This window comes from Camellia sinensis, chromosome 8 (genome assembly GCF_055761805.1).
Source record: "Camellia sinensis isolate YWXY chromosome 8, ASM5576180v1, whole genome shotgun sequence".
Lineage (NCBI taxonomy): Eukaryota > Viridiplantae > Streptophyta > Magnoliopsida > Ericales > Theaceae > Camellia > Camellia sinensis.
This window is the reverse complement of record NC_138968.1, coordinates 147,357,285-147,375,917: the sequence shown is the minus strand read 5'-3', so window position 1 is coordinate 147,375,917 and position 18,633 is coordinate 147,357,285. Positions and strand designations below refer to the sequence as shown.

Genomic DNA, 18,633 nt, shown 5'->3' with positions numbered 1-18,633 from the left:
AAATTTAAAAATTTGACTAATAAATTTTTTTTTTCAATTAATTTTTTTTTGCTACCATGACTTGTTAGTCAAATTGCATAGTTGGAAAAAGTTGCTACCATGACTTGTTAGTCAAGTAGAAAATAGGCATTATCATAGAAAGCGCACAGTTGGAAAAAGTTTTGCTACCCTGACTTGTTAATCGGTGAGTCAACATTTAAAAAAGAAAAAAAAAATTATCATTTAAAAAAAAGTACAATTTTTAATTGGAAGATAACTTATCATATTTAAGTTAAAATTCAATTTTTAACTTAGTAAAATGTTAACAATGAGTGAAATCTTACATCATGCATTGCTTGAAAGGTGCAAAATCCAAAGATGACTTGACCATTAGATCAATTAAACTGTCAACTAAGGTCCATAAGAAAATTTTTAAAAAATTTAAGTAAATCACAGGTGGTGTGTTTGCAATTTTTCTTTTTCCGTTCCAAGGGAAAAAAGAGGAACTAATGAAACGAAGGAGGATTATTTAGATCAAGAAGTGCCGGGAATGCCCATGAGATTCTCTTATAGAATTGAGCTCAAAGTCACTGCCTGATATAATTTCAAAAGGAAACTTTGGCAAGGATGATATGGATATTGGTCTTTGCAGTGAAGCATCTTGATGGCTTAGGCCATGTCAAGAAGTCTTTTTCTTAGCTAAACAAGTCAAGATAATAGGAAGCACTCACCATCTGAACTTGGCAAGATTGGTGAAACATTATGTTGAGAAATCACAAACTTTCAGGGCCTGTTTGGTAATCATTTCGTTTTCAGTTTTCAGTTTTCAGTTTATATTTACAAAAATTTTAAAAACTGTCATAAAAACTTGTTTAATATTTTTTTTATTTGTTTATAAATGGTTGTCTCAGTTTATAAATTTAAGAAAAAAAACGTAAACTTAAAAAATAAGTTTACGTTAGTTTTTAAACAGAAATTTAAAAATTTGACTAATAATTTTTTTTTTCAATTAATTTTTTTTTGCTACCATGACTTGTTAGTCAAGTAGAAAATAGGCATTATCATAGAAAGCGCACAGTTGGAAAAAGTTTTGCTACCATGACTTGTTAATCTGTGGGTCAACATATAAAGAAGAATTAATAAAAATTTAAAAAGATTAATTTGCGGCGTGCATCTTGCATGGTCGACTTATGACTTACTCTGATTTTTTGTGGGGTTTGGTTAAAAAAGAAAAAAAAATTATCATTTAAAAAAAAAGGTACAATTTTTAATTGGATGGTAACTTATCATATTTAAGTTAAAATTCAATTTTTAACTTGGTAAAATGTTAACAATGAGTGAAATCTTACATCATGCATTGCTTGAAATGTGCAAAATCCAAAGATGACTTGACCATTAGATCAATTAAACTGTCAACTAAGGTCCATAAGAAAATTTTTAAAAAATTTAGTGTTGAGGACTCTAACTTTTTAAAGATTTATTTAGATAAAATCTTATTTTAATATTCAGGTTAAGATATCTAATAATCTTGGGCCACTAGTGATAATATCATAAAATTTCTCAAATTAGTATTTACAAAAATAGGATAATTTTAACTAGTGTGGAATGATTTTTATCATGTGGTGGGTCAAACTCAAAAGAAAATAATGATAAAAAAGTTTAAATGTTATTTCTGTGCAAGTGCAGTAGACCACAGAAATTCTAGAGTTGGAAAAAATAATTAATGCCACATGACTTTTATAACTTTTTTCAGACACTCGTTTTATTGGTGGAATAATACACAAAATATAATTAGTATAAAAATTTAAACTTCATATTTAAAGCAATGTATTGGTTTTATCTTACTCTTCAGGTATTTGAGTGAAAAACATTTTTAAATGATGGTGAAATGAAAAAAATATTTTTAAAAAAAATATTTTTCTACATTTAGTGATGGTGGTGAAACGAAAATGAAGATGGAGATGGTGACATGGTGGCGGGGTGGTGGCGGCGGTGAAGTGGCTATTGTGATGGTTGTGTGGTGTGATGGTGGAGGTGAGAGTGGCAGTGAAATGTAGTGACATTAGTAAGACTTTAGTTTGAAGAACGTTTTCTACCTTTTAAAAGTAAAAATATTTTCTATCTATACAGACTTGTTTTCTATTGACTGCGAAAAATATTTTTCATTGACTTTTCTTATTTTATTTTATCAAATATTAAAAAATATTTTTCGCCCAAACACACAGCAAGTAAAATGACAAATCTTTACTATTTTATACCAAAAAGCGTGCATTGTTGACCCATTCATAGGGTGAACAAGTTCGGACTCTTTAAAATGTGGTGGGTCAATCTGAGTGTAACATGTTATTTTGTTTTAAGAGTAGTCTAGACTCATTAAAAGTAGAAAAATTTATTCATAAATCTCATTTTGAGAAATGATGATTTATTTAGTTTTAAGGATTTTTTTATAAACCAATTAGTCCTATTGATTTAGAAAATAGAAATTTAATATGTTATTTAAAAATTAGATTTACAGTTATACCTTTATTTTTATTATATTTCCTTTTCCTTTTCTTTTTTCTTTTGTACGAGAAAGGTAAGATACACAATTTATGAGAATTAAATTTAAGATTAATTTTTATATGGAAATCTTTTTTATTTGGAAAACATTTCAAAACGAGTATAAAAATGACTTAAAATATAGGATCTTTCAAACATTCTAAAAGGACGTCTGATTATTCAAACATTTCAAAATGAGTACAAAAACTCCTTAGTAAGCTTTGTGCAAATGTATAATTTTAAACTGTAATACTCCAATGTAATATTCAAATGTAACACTCCAATATAACACTTCAAAAAAAAATCCTTAGTATACCTTTATCAAAGGTAACATTAAATGTAACACACACAAAAATTCTAGTGTTCCCAAACGTAATATTCTAATATAATACTTTAAAAAAAAAAAAAAAGATGTAAAATTCTTCAAACCATTCCAAAAATAGTACAAAAATTCATTTTCAAACAGTGAGTATTACGTTTGGAAAAAATACAATAAAAAGTTTTTTTGGAGTGTTATGTTGTCACATTTAGGAAAAGTACACCAAGACATTTTTTAGTATGTTACATTGGAGTGTTACATTTTTGTTCGTAATGTGGGATTTGTTCCACGAGGAGGGAAAATCCAAAACCTCTATAGTGCGGATTGTCCAAATGTATAATTTTACATTTAGAGAAATCCACTTTTATCCTTAAAAAATTAAATCCAAACACGTGAATGACTACGCTTTTGTGTAATTTCCACTTTAATAGGTCCTTTGAGTTCATAAGAAAAAAGGAAGAACTAAATAGTTCACAAGATTACATTTTGAGATTTATTGGTATTTCACCTTAAAAGTAACTAAATCAACCATTTAAGATTGATTAAAATTTTGATTTGCAGTCCTACTTTTCAAAATGTGTGGTCTATTTCGATTTTAAAACTTTTTACATTGATATGAATTGAATTGAATTGTCTAAAATATTATATTATATTTAAATATTTTTAGATTTTAATTCTTTATACATTAGAAGATAAGTGATTAATAATATATGTTTTGTAAAGGAAGACATTTATAGAACAAGTTTACTCTTTTTTCTTTTTTCTTTTCAATGTAAAATTTTACAAATTTTTATAAAACCGTAAAAATCTCGTGAATTATTTCTTTATACCAAACCAACAAAACCGAATAGTAGTATGTGGTGTATTTGAGTTTATTAACCAACAAAACCAAATGGTTGAATGGTTTGGTTCGATATTAAATTTTTGGATAAATTATAAACATACCTTTTGAAATTTACTTAAATTATAAACTATCTCTTATAATTTTAGAAATTACATTATGTCCCCTGAAATTTATGATTTCATAATAAATAAGTCATTTTATTAATCAATTATCAAGTTAATTAACAGTTTTTAATAATGTTAAAATTTTGTTTCAATTAATAATTCAGATAATTGTATTATTCTATAGGTGAACAATTAAAATTTTTACTTTTTCAATTAATTCTGTTAAATAAAAAATTCTAACAGGGAGATATTTATAATTTTTCAAACTATAGGGGGCAATTCGTATTTTAAGCAAATCTCAAGAGGTGTCTTTGTAATTTACGCTAAATTTTTTCTCTATCCGACCAAACCGAACCGCTTATACCTTAATTCAATATTTAGATTTGAGATAGAATTAATTCAAATATATTAAGGTGATCTTGAAAAGCCAAAGATGTTTGTGAAAATTTTATTTCTTTCTCAAGATTCATGTAAATTTTTTCAATACATTTAGAACCTCTAGCTACAATTTATTTATTTATTTATTATTATTGTTTTTAATGGTATACCATATCTATATATATTAAGTAAAAGATGATTTTTAAGGAGAAGTATTCTTATAGCTCTAACATCTCAAATTAAAATTCTTAATTTTTTATTTTAAATAATTAAAACAAAAATTCTATTGGCTAGCTCTCATTTAAGCATTAAAAAAAATTCAATATTCCTTGATTTATGGCTTTTAGAAAAGTAATTTAATCTATTTCAAAATTCAAATTTGAGAGCTAATAAATATGGCAAGTAATCTATTAATTTAAATTTAAAGTTGACACAATATAAATTTAAAATTATAATTATCTATCTCATTATTTATGAGTTTTATAATGAACTAGATTTTAAAAAAAAAAACAAAAAAAAAAAAAAAAAACAAACAAACAAACAAACAATAAGATAAGATAAGATAAGTGTATCAACTCTATAAAAAATTTATATCAAAACTTCAAATTCACATCAAGTATGCATATTTGATTATTAAAATTGTTAAAATTAATGATTTTATTGATAATAAAAAATTCATTATATTTTAAAATAGAATATATGTATTTGTTTATTGGTGTAGAAAAAAAATTCTTGTTTTTTTGTTTTATTTTTTTAAATCTTATTAGTTAGGCCATGAACCAATAAAACTTATAATTTATAATTGCCAACTCTATCACATAATTTATGGTTTGTATTGTGATTTATTTATGGATAAATTACACTTTGTCCTTTCTATATTTGGCCATTTTCTTATTTTGGCCTTTCATGTTTTAAATTTTTTTTAATTTACTCCAAAAGCTAATTTATATCTAAAATAAGACAAAAAAAAAATATAACACATTAACAGTCACGTGACATACGACAATTTTATTATTCAAACCCAAATCTGTATATAATAATATATCTTTTATATTATGTGTTAGTTAACATGGTAGTTAGGAGTAAATTGGAAAAAATCTTGAAACATGAAAGGTCAAAATGGAAAAAAATAAATTTTAACGGCTACAATAAAAAAATGACAACACATAAAGGGACAAAGTGTTACCCTTTTATTTATATATACCTGTAAAATAGAAAAATCCAATATCTATCTATAACTATTTCACTATATGTAACTAATCTATGTCTCCGTTTTTTCTTTTTTTTCTTTTTCTTTTTTTCCAGTTAGCCATCATCACTATCTGTAACTAATCAATCTATATTGAGCTGATGTTGATTTTTTAACAAAAATATAAAATAGATGAATCAATAGATAAGATATGAAGATTGGAAACGAAAGAATAGTGAGTAAAGTGAAAGAGAATAGGCAAGATTCACACACGAATTTATGAAAATTATATTATTATTTTACAGGTTTGAAACAAATTTCACACACAAATTTTATCTATAGTTATCTATTTCATGTTTCTGTATTTTTATTTTATAACATCTCTCATTTTTGTTTTACTCATAATACATGATATTGTTTGCAAAAAATATACACAAACAAATTCAATAAATAAAAAAAAGAAAAAAAAATACAACCATATTCATGCGAAGAAAACGAAGATATTTTTAAAAAAATTAAAAACAAATCTACAATTTTTTATTTGAGTTTACAATTTTTTTTAATTTTTATATTTAAAAAAATAAAATAAAAAATACACATAACAACTCAATTTATTAATTTTGAGGTTTTTAGTTTAAAGTCCCTCATATTAAGATTTTATAAGATCAAAGGCATACAATATTTTCATCATAGTTGGAGTCCCTCAACATTTTCACAAAGAAATTTCAATACAAAAAAATTTTGAGCACAAAGAACTTTCGGTTCACAAACAAAATTCAAACAAATTTTTCTGTGAAGAGAAATTCAGAGAAATTTCACAGAGAAAATTTAGAGTGAATGAGAAATTTCTATGTTATGATCACAAAGAAATTCAGAGAATTGTCATAGAAAAATTTCAAAAAATGAAGAATAAAAGAACAATGATAATGATAATAGCAAAAAATAGTAAATTTTTTTGTGCTTATTTTGGCTTTTTTATTTAGGTTTTAGATTCTTCAACACAAGATAAACTACAAAAAAAAGAGGTGTCTTATTTCGGAGTTCCCATAAAGCTGGCATTCTTTTCAACTATATAATTTAGGAGGGTCATTTTCATGAAATTCTAAAAAATTACTTAATTTTTTGAATCTATTCCATGAGATTACAAAGTACAGGAAATTCTGTATTCTATTATGTATTTTTTAGCTGTGTTATACATTTTTTAAATAAATATTACCAAAAATGAAATTACACATTTTATAACAATATTACATATTTTTGTAATAATATTACACCTAAAATACAAAAACCAAAAGGATTTCAGTTTTTAATTGAATAACTAACCCTATATTAATTCATAAGATTATAGGTAACATTTGTAATAATTTTCAAATCATGATTTTGTTTTTAAATCATGATTTAAATGAAACATGTTAATCAAACAAATTTTTTAAATATAGTCCAAAATTACTTTCAAAACTCCGCTCTTATTTTATTTTTAATTTTTATTATTAATCAATCAATTATTCACTTTTTTTCTCTCCTCTCACATTCTATATATCAATCAATATAAAAATAAAAAATAAAAATTAAAGATCATCCCAAAACTATTTCCAAAACTCATAAACAAATAAATTTTATCTTTTCAACAAAAACTCAAAATTCAAAACAAAATTCCACAGTCAAATCATTATTCTAAAACTAAATCAAACATACCCTTAATCTCTTCGCTATGAATCCTGTAACCAAACATAGGGGTGTGCGCGGTGCGGGTCGGTGCGGTTTGAGAGAAAAATAGAAACCGTATGGCGGGTGGCGGATTGATAAAAGTGTCATTAGAATTTGCCATTTTCCTTATCAAAAACCGGCGGTTCGGTTGGCAAATAATGACGGATTTGCCTTGGCGGTTCGGGCGGATTGGCGGTTTATAAAAAATATAATTCAAATTACAAAACTTAAATCAAAGAGTAAAAAAAAGACGACAGACACCGTGATGTTAAGCATCTTGCGTAGCTTTCTTCTGATGCAGCAAGTGTAGCAACAACATGATAATATCAACGACTATGCCATCAGTTCATTACAAACATCTGTGGAAGCTACAATGATCAAATACAATACATAAAATTAATATCATTCAGGGTTTACAATATATTGAAAATGTTTACTGTTGAAAGTATTTAGAATGAAAAGTGAGCTGATACAAGTTTGCAACATGGCCAGAAAAAAAAAAGATTGAAAAGTGAATTGGAATCTAACTGTATTTTGGATTACTGACATCTTGAATTCCCCTCGAGCAGTAATTTAATACTATATTCTAAGGTATAGAACAACAAGCAAACTTAAGTAAAAAAAAAAAAATTTAGAATCTTATAAAACATGATTTAATAGCGGTGCGGGTCGGTGCGGTTTGGAAGAAAAATAGAAACCGGCGGATTGATAAAAGTGTCACTAGAATTTGCCATTTTTCTTACCAAAAACCGGCGGTTCGATTGGCAAATAATAACGAATTTGCCTTGACGGTGCGGTTCGGTGGGGTTTTGGCGGTTTCGGCGGTTTCGGCGGTATTATGCACACCCCTAACCAAACATAGGAGTGGTTTTAAGGGTGATTTCAAATGCACTTTTTCGTTGGCACGAAATCTCTGGCTTTCACTTCACACCTCACCTTTATTCTTCTTCTTCTTGTTCCCTTTGAGCTCTAAATGGATAGACATAGACCACCACCAATGGGTCTGTGCTGTTGTTCTTGCTCTGTTTATTATTATGTTGCTGCTGCTGCTGCTATTATCACCTTTTTCATAGCCTCTTCACCCTTCATCAATGCTCAACCTCTATCTCTATCTCCTCCATCTTTTTGGACCAACAGCCCCTCAATTTACACTCTGTACACCCAATTTGACAGCTTAAAACTGACACCTGTCCTCGGGTACGATGACTCAGCCCCATACTTCTTCTGTGGCTTCTATTGCCCTACTCAAGAAATTCATGCTTCGTGCCTCTTTGGTGTTTTAATCTTCGACAGCGTTTTATATGTTGATAGCAACAACACCTATTACACGGAAAATGCACCGCAACTTGTTTGGTCTGCTAACCGGGACCGTCCTGTTCGAATTAACGCCACGTTACAATTCACTGAATATGGAGATTTGATCTTGGAAGACTCCGATGGCACTTTTGTATGGTCTACCAATACCTCAAGAAAGTCCGTCTTCGGCTTGAAATTAACCGAATCGGGAAACCTGGTCCTCTTCGATCGACACGATGCAACGGTTTGGCAGTCATTTGATCACCCAACTGACTCCTTACTTATTGGGCAGACGTTGGTTCCTGGGCAGAAGCTCAACTCCAGCACATCCGCATCCAACTGGAGCCGCGGTTTGTATTCTCTTACAGTTCAGGATTACAGTCTATTGGCTTATGTGGAATCCAATCCACCCTTGCCCTATTTTGAATCACATTTATTTTTTATAAATTATGTCAAATTCGAAAATGGAAGCTTCAACGGGCAGCTAATCCCTGCTGCATCAACATCATCACCTCAGTTCATGCGGTTGGAACCTGATGGGCATTTGAAGGTGTATCAGTTAGGATACTCGAATTGGACTGTGGTGGCGGATCTGCTGACACAAATTCGTGAGGGTGAGTGTGGGTATCCCATGTCGTGTGGCAATTACGGTATCTGTTCTTCAAAGGGGCAGTGCGGCTGTCCTGAGAAAGCCACTGGAAGCAGCTCTTTCAGGCAAATAAATTATAAGCAACCCAACCTTGGATGTTCCCCTGTTACACCCATTTCTTGTGACCATTCTCAATATCACACCCTTTTGGAGCTTAAGAATACTAGTTACTTCAACTTCAACTCAAAATACAAATTCTCATATGAAAACATTTACTACTTGGATGAAAAAACAGAGTTAGAGGGTTGCAAGATGAGTTGCTTGAAAAATTGTTCGTGCAAAGCTGCTTTCTTTGCGTATCATGTGGGATATGATTCAAAGAAAGGTTGTTTATTACTGTTTGAAGTATTCTCACTTATAAATAATGATGGAGCAGTTGATAACATTACTGTATTTCTTAAAGTGCACAAATCAACAGATTCTCCTCAAAAGAAATCAACGCGTGCCAAAATCATACTGGGATCCAGTCTTGGAGCTTTCTTTGGCGTATTTTTTATGGTTGCCTTGTGCTTTTTCCTTTTCACAAAGAAACAAGAATCCGAAGAATTTGATGAGTTCTTTGTCGATCAAGTACTAGGGATGTCTACTAGATTCTCTTATGAAGAGTTGAAAGCCATGACAAGCAATTTAAATAAAAAGCTTGGAGAAGGAGGATTTGGGTCAGTGTTTCAAGGGACATTAATTGATGGCACTAACGTAGCAGTGAAACGTCTCAATGGTTTTAGTCAAGTTAAGAAGTCATTCTTAGCTGAAGTTGAGACAATAGACAACATTCACCATGTCAATTTGGTGAGATTAATTGGATTTTGTGTTGAAAAATCATATCGGCTTCTAGTTTACGAGTACATGTCCAATGGATCCTTGGATGCATGGATCTTCCAAAGGCAGCAGGAGCTCACTCTTGGGTGGCAATCCAGGAGGAAGATCATCATGGATATAGCCAAGGGACTAACCTATCTCCATGAGGAATGTAGGCAAAAGATATTTCACTTGGATATCAAACCCCAAAACATCCTCTTAGATGAAGACTTCAACGCTAAAATTTCTGATTTTGGATTATCAAAACTAATTGATAAGGACCAAAGCCAAGTTGTAACAATGATGAGGGGAACACCAGGCTATCTGGCTCCTGAATGGTTGAGCTCAATTATCACTGAGAAAGTAGATGTTTATAGCTTTGATGTCGTGGTCTTGGAAATGTTGTGTGGGCGCAAAAATTTGGATAGGTCTCAACCTGAAGAAGATATGCATCTACTAGATCTATTTAAGAGGAAAGCAGAAGAGGAGCGATTTCTGGATATCGTTGATAAATACAATGATGACATGCAAACACATAAAGCAGAAGTTGTGGAGATGATGAGGGTTGTTGTGTGGTGTCTACAAAGTGATTTTTCCAGGAGACCTTCCATGTCGGTTGTGGTTAAGGTCTTGGAGGGTTCTGTAGATGTTCAAAGCAATTTGGATTATAACTTCACAACTCCTATGGCACCAAAAGCAATCACAGTTCATGGTCACCAAGGGAATCACATTGGTGCTGCTACTACTTTATTTCCATCAGTTTTATCAGGACCAAGGTAATGAAAATAGTCTATGAAAAAATTACAGTTGATTGGTTTGAGTCTTTTCTATTCCTTTCTGTCCTTTTTTTCTTTTTCTTGGACTGATAAGTTTTAGAATTTCGATTTAGTCTAGGAACATTGCAACACAATGGAATAAAATTGTCAAAACATGCCATGAAGGCTTAGTAAAGTTCCCTGTTCACACCATTCTAACTTTGTCTTGTGAGAATTTCACTAGTAAATCTAACAAGCTGGTTGCGGTTTGAAATTTGTACAAAACTTATCTGAGAGTTGTATTTCTACCTAATTTAGTGAAAGTTCTTGGTAAAATTGCATGTTCATTTACCCAGATCCTCTAAGGTCTTTTATGTATATATAATATAATGTAGTGAATATATAGTGAGTAGGGCCCTAAAAAATCTACTCTCCATCCCAAAATATTAATCCCTTATTCTATTTTTCATTGTCCCAAAATATTAGTCACTTATTTTATTTTTCATTATCCCAAAATATTAGTCTTTTTTTACAAATCAAGGACTAAAATAACATGAATATTTTATTTTGTCATTTTTTTAAATTCATTAATTATGACAATTGATGTTCCCAAGAAGAAGTCAAATGGTAGTTTTGAAAATTTAATACTTTTGAAGTGTAATTGAGAGGGTAATTTATGATCTGGAGTTGGGCCGAGGTGACGGCCGAGCAGGTTGAGGGCCCAACGGTGTATGGGGCCGAGCTGATCAACTATCCGCCCGGAAATGGGCTGCCAGAACTTGGGCCGGGCAGAGTTTGGACTGAGTGTGTGTGCCACCCCGGACCGTACAGAAACTGCTCGGCCAGGAAGTGACCGGTCAGACCAGGATGCTCGGTCCGAGGATGGTCGAAACCAGACAGACCGAGAGACCGGTGCCCGGAAAGGCGCGGTCAGCCGAGGTAGTTGATTGACCGGCAAGAAGGCCAACCAAAGGAGGTGCCCGGGCTAGGCTTTGCCGAGATGCCGCCTAGCCCGGTCCTTCATGTGTTTGTCCGGCTAGGCGCATGGGTTTGAAGCATGACATGGCCGAGGTAGAACAGCTCGGCTGCCGAGCTCCAGCTGTGAAGTCAGGCAGTTGAGGTTAGGTGGTGAATGGCATGGTTTATGCTGACAGATGGGATAGCAGAGCCACGTGTCAGGAGATGACTGGGAGTGGATATGGGGCTCAGAAGGTATAAAAGCATGTCTGCGCCCCCCATACGCAACACGAACATATCTGTAAGAAACTCTCACACCCAAACACTCCCTCCCTTCTCTCTATCCATCCTAAGGTGTGTGCTAACTTGATCGTCGGAGGGTTTTTCCGGCTACACACCGTCGGGTAGCTCACCGTTACTTGCTCGCAGGTGATCGAACAGAGACGGAGCTCGGAAGAAAGGAGTACGGGCTTGCCGGAATATTTGCTCCCCGTACAATTGGCGCCGTCTGTGGGAAGTTTTCAGACAAAACCTTGTCTTCCAGGCTCGTCTGATCGCCGTCCATGGCGAACAACGACGAGTTTCCGTTGTCCGCCATCGACGGAGCCACCCCGGAGTATACCCGAAGGAGAGAGGGACCACCTGTCGTCCATCCAATGGCTGACTTGGGGACGCCCACTGGAGGACAGTCAGGAGACGCGCGGGATAAGCGCGGAAGGAGTCATGGTCATTCACGGAGTCCAGACGGTCACCGGCGGAGGAGAGACTCGCACGCCAGGCGACTGGAAAACAAGTTAAGGGACCAAGACGCTGTCATCAGGCGAATGGCGGCGGAGATGGAGGATCTTAAGCGGCATGTCAAAGGGAAAGGTGTAGCTGGAGTGGGAGACCACAGTGAGCGCACCCCATCCCGCTGGTCAGGCGATCAGAGTCAGCGACGTACTCAGTCCATTTCCATCACCAGGAGTTACCAGGTTGGTGATTCCGACGTGCATGCAGAAAAGTCTAGCGCGCAAGACAGCACCTACAGACCCTCACGTCCGGCGACGACGTCGAGGTACTCTTATTCTGCTCAGTCAGAGGACCTACGGGCAGTGTTAAGGGAGCGGGCACGCCGGCGCGAAGCCCAGAGAATACCAACTTTCCAGCGGCTCTCCTACGGGGTTCACGCCAGTGAGGAGGTCGGAATGCCTCCACCCCGCCAAGCAGTGCCAATATTTGAAGATACAGACCTGGCCAGGCTGAGTGCCACCCCTTTTTCCCTGGAAATATAAACAACACCGCTTCCGACAGGCTTCCACCAGCCTAAGTTCACGCTCTACGACGGCAAAACCGATCCTTATATGCATGTGAGCCACTTCCGACAGGTCATGGCCGGACATAGGCGAAATGACGGACTTATGTGCCTAATCTTCCCGTCCAGTTTAGGTGAGCTGGGCTTAAAGTGGTTTGAGAGGTTGCCGGAAGGGAGCATACAACGGTGGCATCAGTTGGCCGAAGCGTTTGTTACACGCTTCAAAACCAACACAAAAACACCAAAGGAAGTCGATCACTTGCTGAGTGTCAAGATGGAACCGTGCGACACACTGAAGGCATACAATTCAAGGTATTGGGAAACCTTCAACGAGATCCTGGATTGCCCAGTCAACCTTGCAATCACGCAATATAAGCGTGGTCTCCCGGTTGGACATAGACTGCGGGACTCGCTTACCATGCACCAGCCGACCTCCATGGGCCAGCTCATGCAGCGCATCAATGAGCACATCCGAGTAGAGGATGATGCGTCAGCTTCCACCGTAAAGGCCACTCCGGTCGGAACAGACAAGAAGACAGCAGGCAAAGTGTACGCAGTTGGGCAAGAGTCCAGCTGCTCAAATGACCGAGCAGAGGAATCAGACCGAGGTTCAAATCGTAAAAACCGGGGTAGAGGACGTCGGAATGAGCGGGATGATTACCCCCGAGATGACATTGAGGACGCAAACAGGAGAATGAAGGCGAGGACTGGCATAACCACGGTCTTCAAGATTCCAATCTATCGCATACTTAGTGAAATCCGAGACGAGGAGTATGTCCGGTTTCCTGCTAAGTTGGGCGATGGACAAAAGGGCTACAATCCGCGGTATCGTTGTACCTTTCACCGGGAGAGGGGCCACCAGACTGAGGATTGTTTGCCTTTGCGACAACACTTGGAAGAATTGGTTGCGGCCGGGCATCTGGACCTTTACATCGATGGCGGCGTGAAACCGAATCAGGCTCCGGTCGATCCCAGGGGACAGGATGACCGAGATGCACCACCACAAGGAGTTATTAATGTCATCCACGGCATCGTGGAACCGGAGCGTGTTTGCGAACTCCGGGGCATGATCAAGAAGGCAGAGCATATGAGAGAAGTTTTGTCAGTACAGCCTGCCATCAAAAGGGGGAAGACAGAAGAGAAAGACGTGATTAGTTTCACCTCAAGGGATTTAGAGCGTATCCAGACGCCGCACAACGATGCTCTTGTAGTAACACTACGCGTCAAAGAATTTGATGTTAGACGGATCTTGATCGATCAGGGAAGCTCGGTCGAGATCATGTATTATGATGCGTTCAAACAGCTCAAACTCCGTGAGACAGACTTGGCTCCGGCCACTTCGCCACTGGTCAGATTTAACTCGCAGCCGGAGTGGCCATTGGGAAAGATTATCCTGCCGGTCAAAGCAGGATCCGTGGTCAAGCAAGTGGAGTTTTGGGTGCTACAAGTGCCTTCAACGTACAACCTTATCCTTGGAAGAGGATGGCTTCACGCCATGCAAGCCGTAGCATCGACCTACCACTAGGTGATGAGATTCCCCTCGGCTATGGGGGCAATCGAGGAGATTTGGGGTGATCAGGTCATGTCCAAGCAATGCTTCGTGGCGGTCAACGGTAGCCGGGCTGCCAAAGGATTCGTTCAAATGATCGAGGGACCGGAGGACCGGAGTGTCTTGGATGATGTTGGCACCAAAGCCGAAGACAAGGCTGTTGAAGAATTGGTTGAGGTGCGGATTGATGCCGAGCAGCCGGACAGATTCTTCTTTCTCGGTTCAAGTCTCTCGGCCATGGAGAGAACCGAGATGATTGAGTTTTTGATGGCGAATATCGAAGTCTTTGCATGGTCGCCCTACGACATGCCTGGCCTTGACCCAAGCTTTATCTGCCATCACCTCAATGTCTTCCCTGGAGCAAAGCCAGTCATCCAGCGAACAAGGAGATCGGCGCTGCATCACGCCGAGGTAGTAGCAGAGGAGGTAAAGAACTTGCTTGAGGCACGAGCAATACAGGAAGTGCACTACCCTCGGTGGATTTCCAACACGGTAGTGGTGCCTAAGAAGAATGGAAAGTGGCGAGTTTGTGTCGACTACAAGACAGTCAACCGAGCTTGTCCAAAAGACAGCTTCCCTTTGCCGCGCATTGACCAGCTAGTGGATTTGACGGCTGGACACAATCGGCTCAGTTTCTTGGATGCGTACCGCGGCTATCACCAGATTGCCATGCATGGGCCTGACCAAGAGATCACCTCTTTCACGACTCCAAGGGGACTCTTCTGCTATCGAGTTATGCCCTTTGGTTTGAAAAACGCCGGGGCAACCTTTCAGAGGATGGTGACCAAAATGTTCGCTCCTTTGCTCGGCCGGACAATGGAGGCTTACATCGATGATATGGTGGTAAAGAGCCGACATGAGGCAAACCATTTGTCCGACTTAGCCGAGATGTTCGCCATTCTGAAGAAGCACAAGTTGCGCTTGAACGCCTCAAAGTGTGCCTTTGGCGTGGGATCCGGGAAATTTTTGGGATTCTTAGTCACGAACCGAGGCATCGAAGCAGACCCTACTCAGATCAGAGCCGTGCAAGAATTGAAACAGCCCAGCTCGGCTAAGGACGTGCAGCATCTGGCCGGGATGGCCGCCGCGCTTAATCGATTTATGAGCCGGTCATCAGATCGCTGCCGCCCTTTCTTTCAAGCATTGAAGTCAAAGTTCTCATGGGATGACGAGTGTGACCGAGCTTTGGCCGAGCTCAAGGATTATTTGTCTTCTCCGCCGCTGTTGGTTACACCAGAGCCAGGTGAGGAACTCTACCTTTACCTTGCCGTCTCCCAACACGCAGTAAGTGCGGTGTTAGTCCGGGCTGAAGGAATCAAGCACCTCCCAATTTTTTATGTAAGTAAGACCTTGCTGCCGGCTGAGACGAGGTACTTGCCGCTGGAAAAGCTTGCGTTGGCACTGATGATGGCTTCGAGGAAATTGGCACATTATTTTCACGCCCATACCATCGTCGTACTGACCGAGTTTCCCCTCAAGGCCTTGTTTGAACGCGCAGACTTTTCAGGCCGAATTTTAAAATGGGCGGTCGAGTTGGGACAGTTCGATGTGAAGTTCCAGCCGCGCACCGCAATCAAAGCCCAAACCTTGGCCGATTTTGTTGCCGAGTTCTCACCTGGCACTCATCCGGTATGCCCGGTCGACATTGCCGAGGCAGATGATGAGACGCACGCATCGCCAACCGAGGAACAACCAGTTGAAGAAGGAAGCGCCCCGGAGTTAGTGCGCACCATCGAAGTTCCCTCAGTTTGCACGGTCATACCACCCGGCGATGCGATGACGGAGTTGTGTATCCCCAATTCATCCACTCTGTCCGGTACCGCATCACCAAGGGGGGAAGGAATGGTTCCAGACAGCTCAAAACCTGCGGCCGGCTTCATACCGCAACCTGATGATTCGCCTACGGACTTGAGCATTACAGACCAACTTGCTGAGTCCGGTGTCGAATCACCAAGGGGCACTGAATTTGAACCGGTCAACACCAAACTTGACACTGCACAGCCGAGCAGTTGTGATCCCACTGCCCTTCGCAACTCTCAGGACCCATCTGACTGCTGGAAGATTTTTGTGGGGGACATGTGGAAGCTTTTTGTTGATGGAGCGTCCAACCGCCATGGTGCCGGCCTAGGTATTGTTCTTATATCCCCGAACGGCCTAACCATTGAGCATTCTATCACACTTGGCTTCCCGGCGTCTAACAACGAGGCTGAGTACGAGGCGCTTCTCGCCGGGCTCAAGAGCGCAATTCAAATGAAGGCTGCCGAGCTCCTGGTATACAGTGATTCCCAGCTTGTGGTTAACCAAGTTTCGGGGATTTATGAAGCGAAGGACGATAGGATGGCGAAGTACCAAGCTCTGGTCAGGGACCATATCAAGCAGTTTGAGGCAATCAGAGTCCAACGGATTGGCCGGGAAGAAAACAGCCGAGCTGATGAACTCGCCGGCCTCGCTTCCATGGTAGATAGTACGTCTCCAAACCCCCTGTTGATTGACTTTCTTCCGCGGCCGAGCATTGAAAACGCCGGGCAGACGGATGTACTCTGCGCCGAGCTAGGTCCTTCATGGATGGACCCCTTGATCTTGTTCCTCAGAGACCGGACTCTTCCAACAGACAAGAAAGAAGCACACAAAATCCGGGTGAAGTCAGAGCGGTTTTGGCTCTCTCCATCTGGCGCGTTGTATAAGAAGTCCTTCACCGGTCCTTATCTCAAGTGCGTGCACCCGAATAGTGTGGAGGCCTTCTTGTTTGAAATTCATGAAGGCAATTGTGGCAGCCACATCGGGGGCAGGTCCTTGGCCTACCGAGCTATTTCGCAGGGATACTGGTGGCCGTGCATGCAGGCCGACGCGCAAAAATATGTCCGCAAGTGCGAAAAATGCCAGAAATTCGCCCATCAGATCCACCAGCCTGCCAGGGAACTTCTTCCCCTCACCAGTCCTTGGCCTTTCGCCATATGGGGGCTAGATATAGTGGGACCACTGCCAACAGCACCGGGCAACCGGAAATTCTTCATCGCGGCCACAGATTACTTCACAAAGTGGGTTGAAGCTGAGCCCTTGGCAACCATCAAAGAGAAAGACGTGAAGCGATTTGTCTGGCAGAACGTGGTCACGCGGTTTGGCGTCCCCAAGATTTTGATCTCTGACAACGGCACCCAGTTTGACGGTCGCCTATTCAGAGGATTTTGTGAAGATTTAAAGATAGAATTCTACAACTCCACCCCGGCCTACCCGCAGTCCAATGGTCAAGCCGAAGCATCAAACAAGACTATACTAGATGGGTTGAAGAAACGGCTGGAAAAGGCTAAGGGCAAATGGGCTGAAGAATTACCTAGCGTCCTTTGGGCATACCGAACAACCCCGCGACGTTCGACCGGGGAAACTCCATTTGCTTTGGCTTATGGCATGGAGGCGGTCATACCTTTGGAAGTTGGAATGCCCACCCTTAGAAGCGAAAGTTTCGAGCCCGAGCTAAATGCCGAGGCTATTGCCTTGGAGCTGGACCTAGCGGAAGAACGCCGGGAGAAAGCCCTCATCTATGTGGCCGCCTACCAACAAGAGCTCTCCAAGAAGTATAACAAGACAGTGCACCCCAGACCATTCAAAGTTGGAGATTGGGTTTTGAGGAAGATTATGGGCAACACCCTGGTGCCAGGAGAAGGCAAACTAGGGGCAAATTGGGAAGGACCCTACAAGATCACTGGTCTGGCTGGCAAGGGGGCTTACCACTTGGAGGATCTAGAGGGAAGAGCCATACCCCGGCCATGGAATGCGGCCAACTTGAAACTGTATTATTTTTAAGCTTTTACTTTCCTCTTTTTGTAAAGAAATTTTTTGGCTTGCAAAGCAGAATGTAATTCTTGTTGTCAATTTATAGAAGTAATTTCGCCTAACACTAACACTTGGATTGTTCTTTTAATGTTTAAAACCGAGATGATGTACTCCGGTTGGACGAGTTAGTGTTTTGTCCAACTCCGGATCCCCAACCGAGATGATGTACTCCGGTTGGAAGAGTTGGTGTTTTGTCCAACTTCGGATCCCCAACCGAGATGATGTACTCCGGTTGGAAGAGTTGGTGTTTTGTCCAACTTCGGATCCCCAACCGAGATGATGTACTCCGGTTGGAAGAGTTGGTGTTTTGTCCAACTTCGGATTCCCAACCGAGATGATGTACTCCGGTTGGACGAGTTGGTGTTTTGTCCAACTTCGGATCCCCAACCGAGATGATGTACGCCGGTTGGAAGAGTTGGTTTGTCCAACTTCGGATTCCCAACCGA

The 18,633-nt window shown here is 39.0% G+C and overlaps 1 protein-coding gene across 1 annotated transcript; it reads left to right on the top strand.

The window, feature by feature from the left end:
• The first annotated feature begins 7,901 nt into the window (after nt 1-7,901).
• Nucleotides 7,902-10,966, top strand: LOC114300653 (G-type lectin S-receptor-like serine/threonine-protein kinase SD2-5). Its single transcript, XM_082883726.1, has one exon. It carries the CDS (start codon nt 8,032-8,034, stop codon nt 10,579-10,581), a length of 2,550 nt encoding a protein of 849 aa, XP_082739852.1. The 5' UTR covers nt 7,902-8,031; the 3' UTR covers nt 10,582-10,966.
• The last annotated feature ends 7,667 nt before the right edge of the window (nt 10,967-18,633 follow it).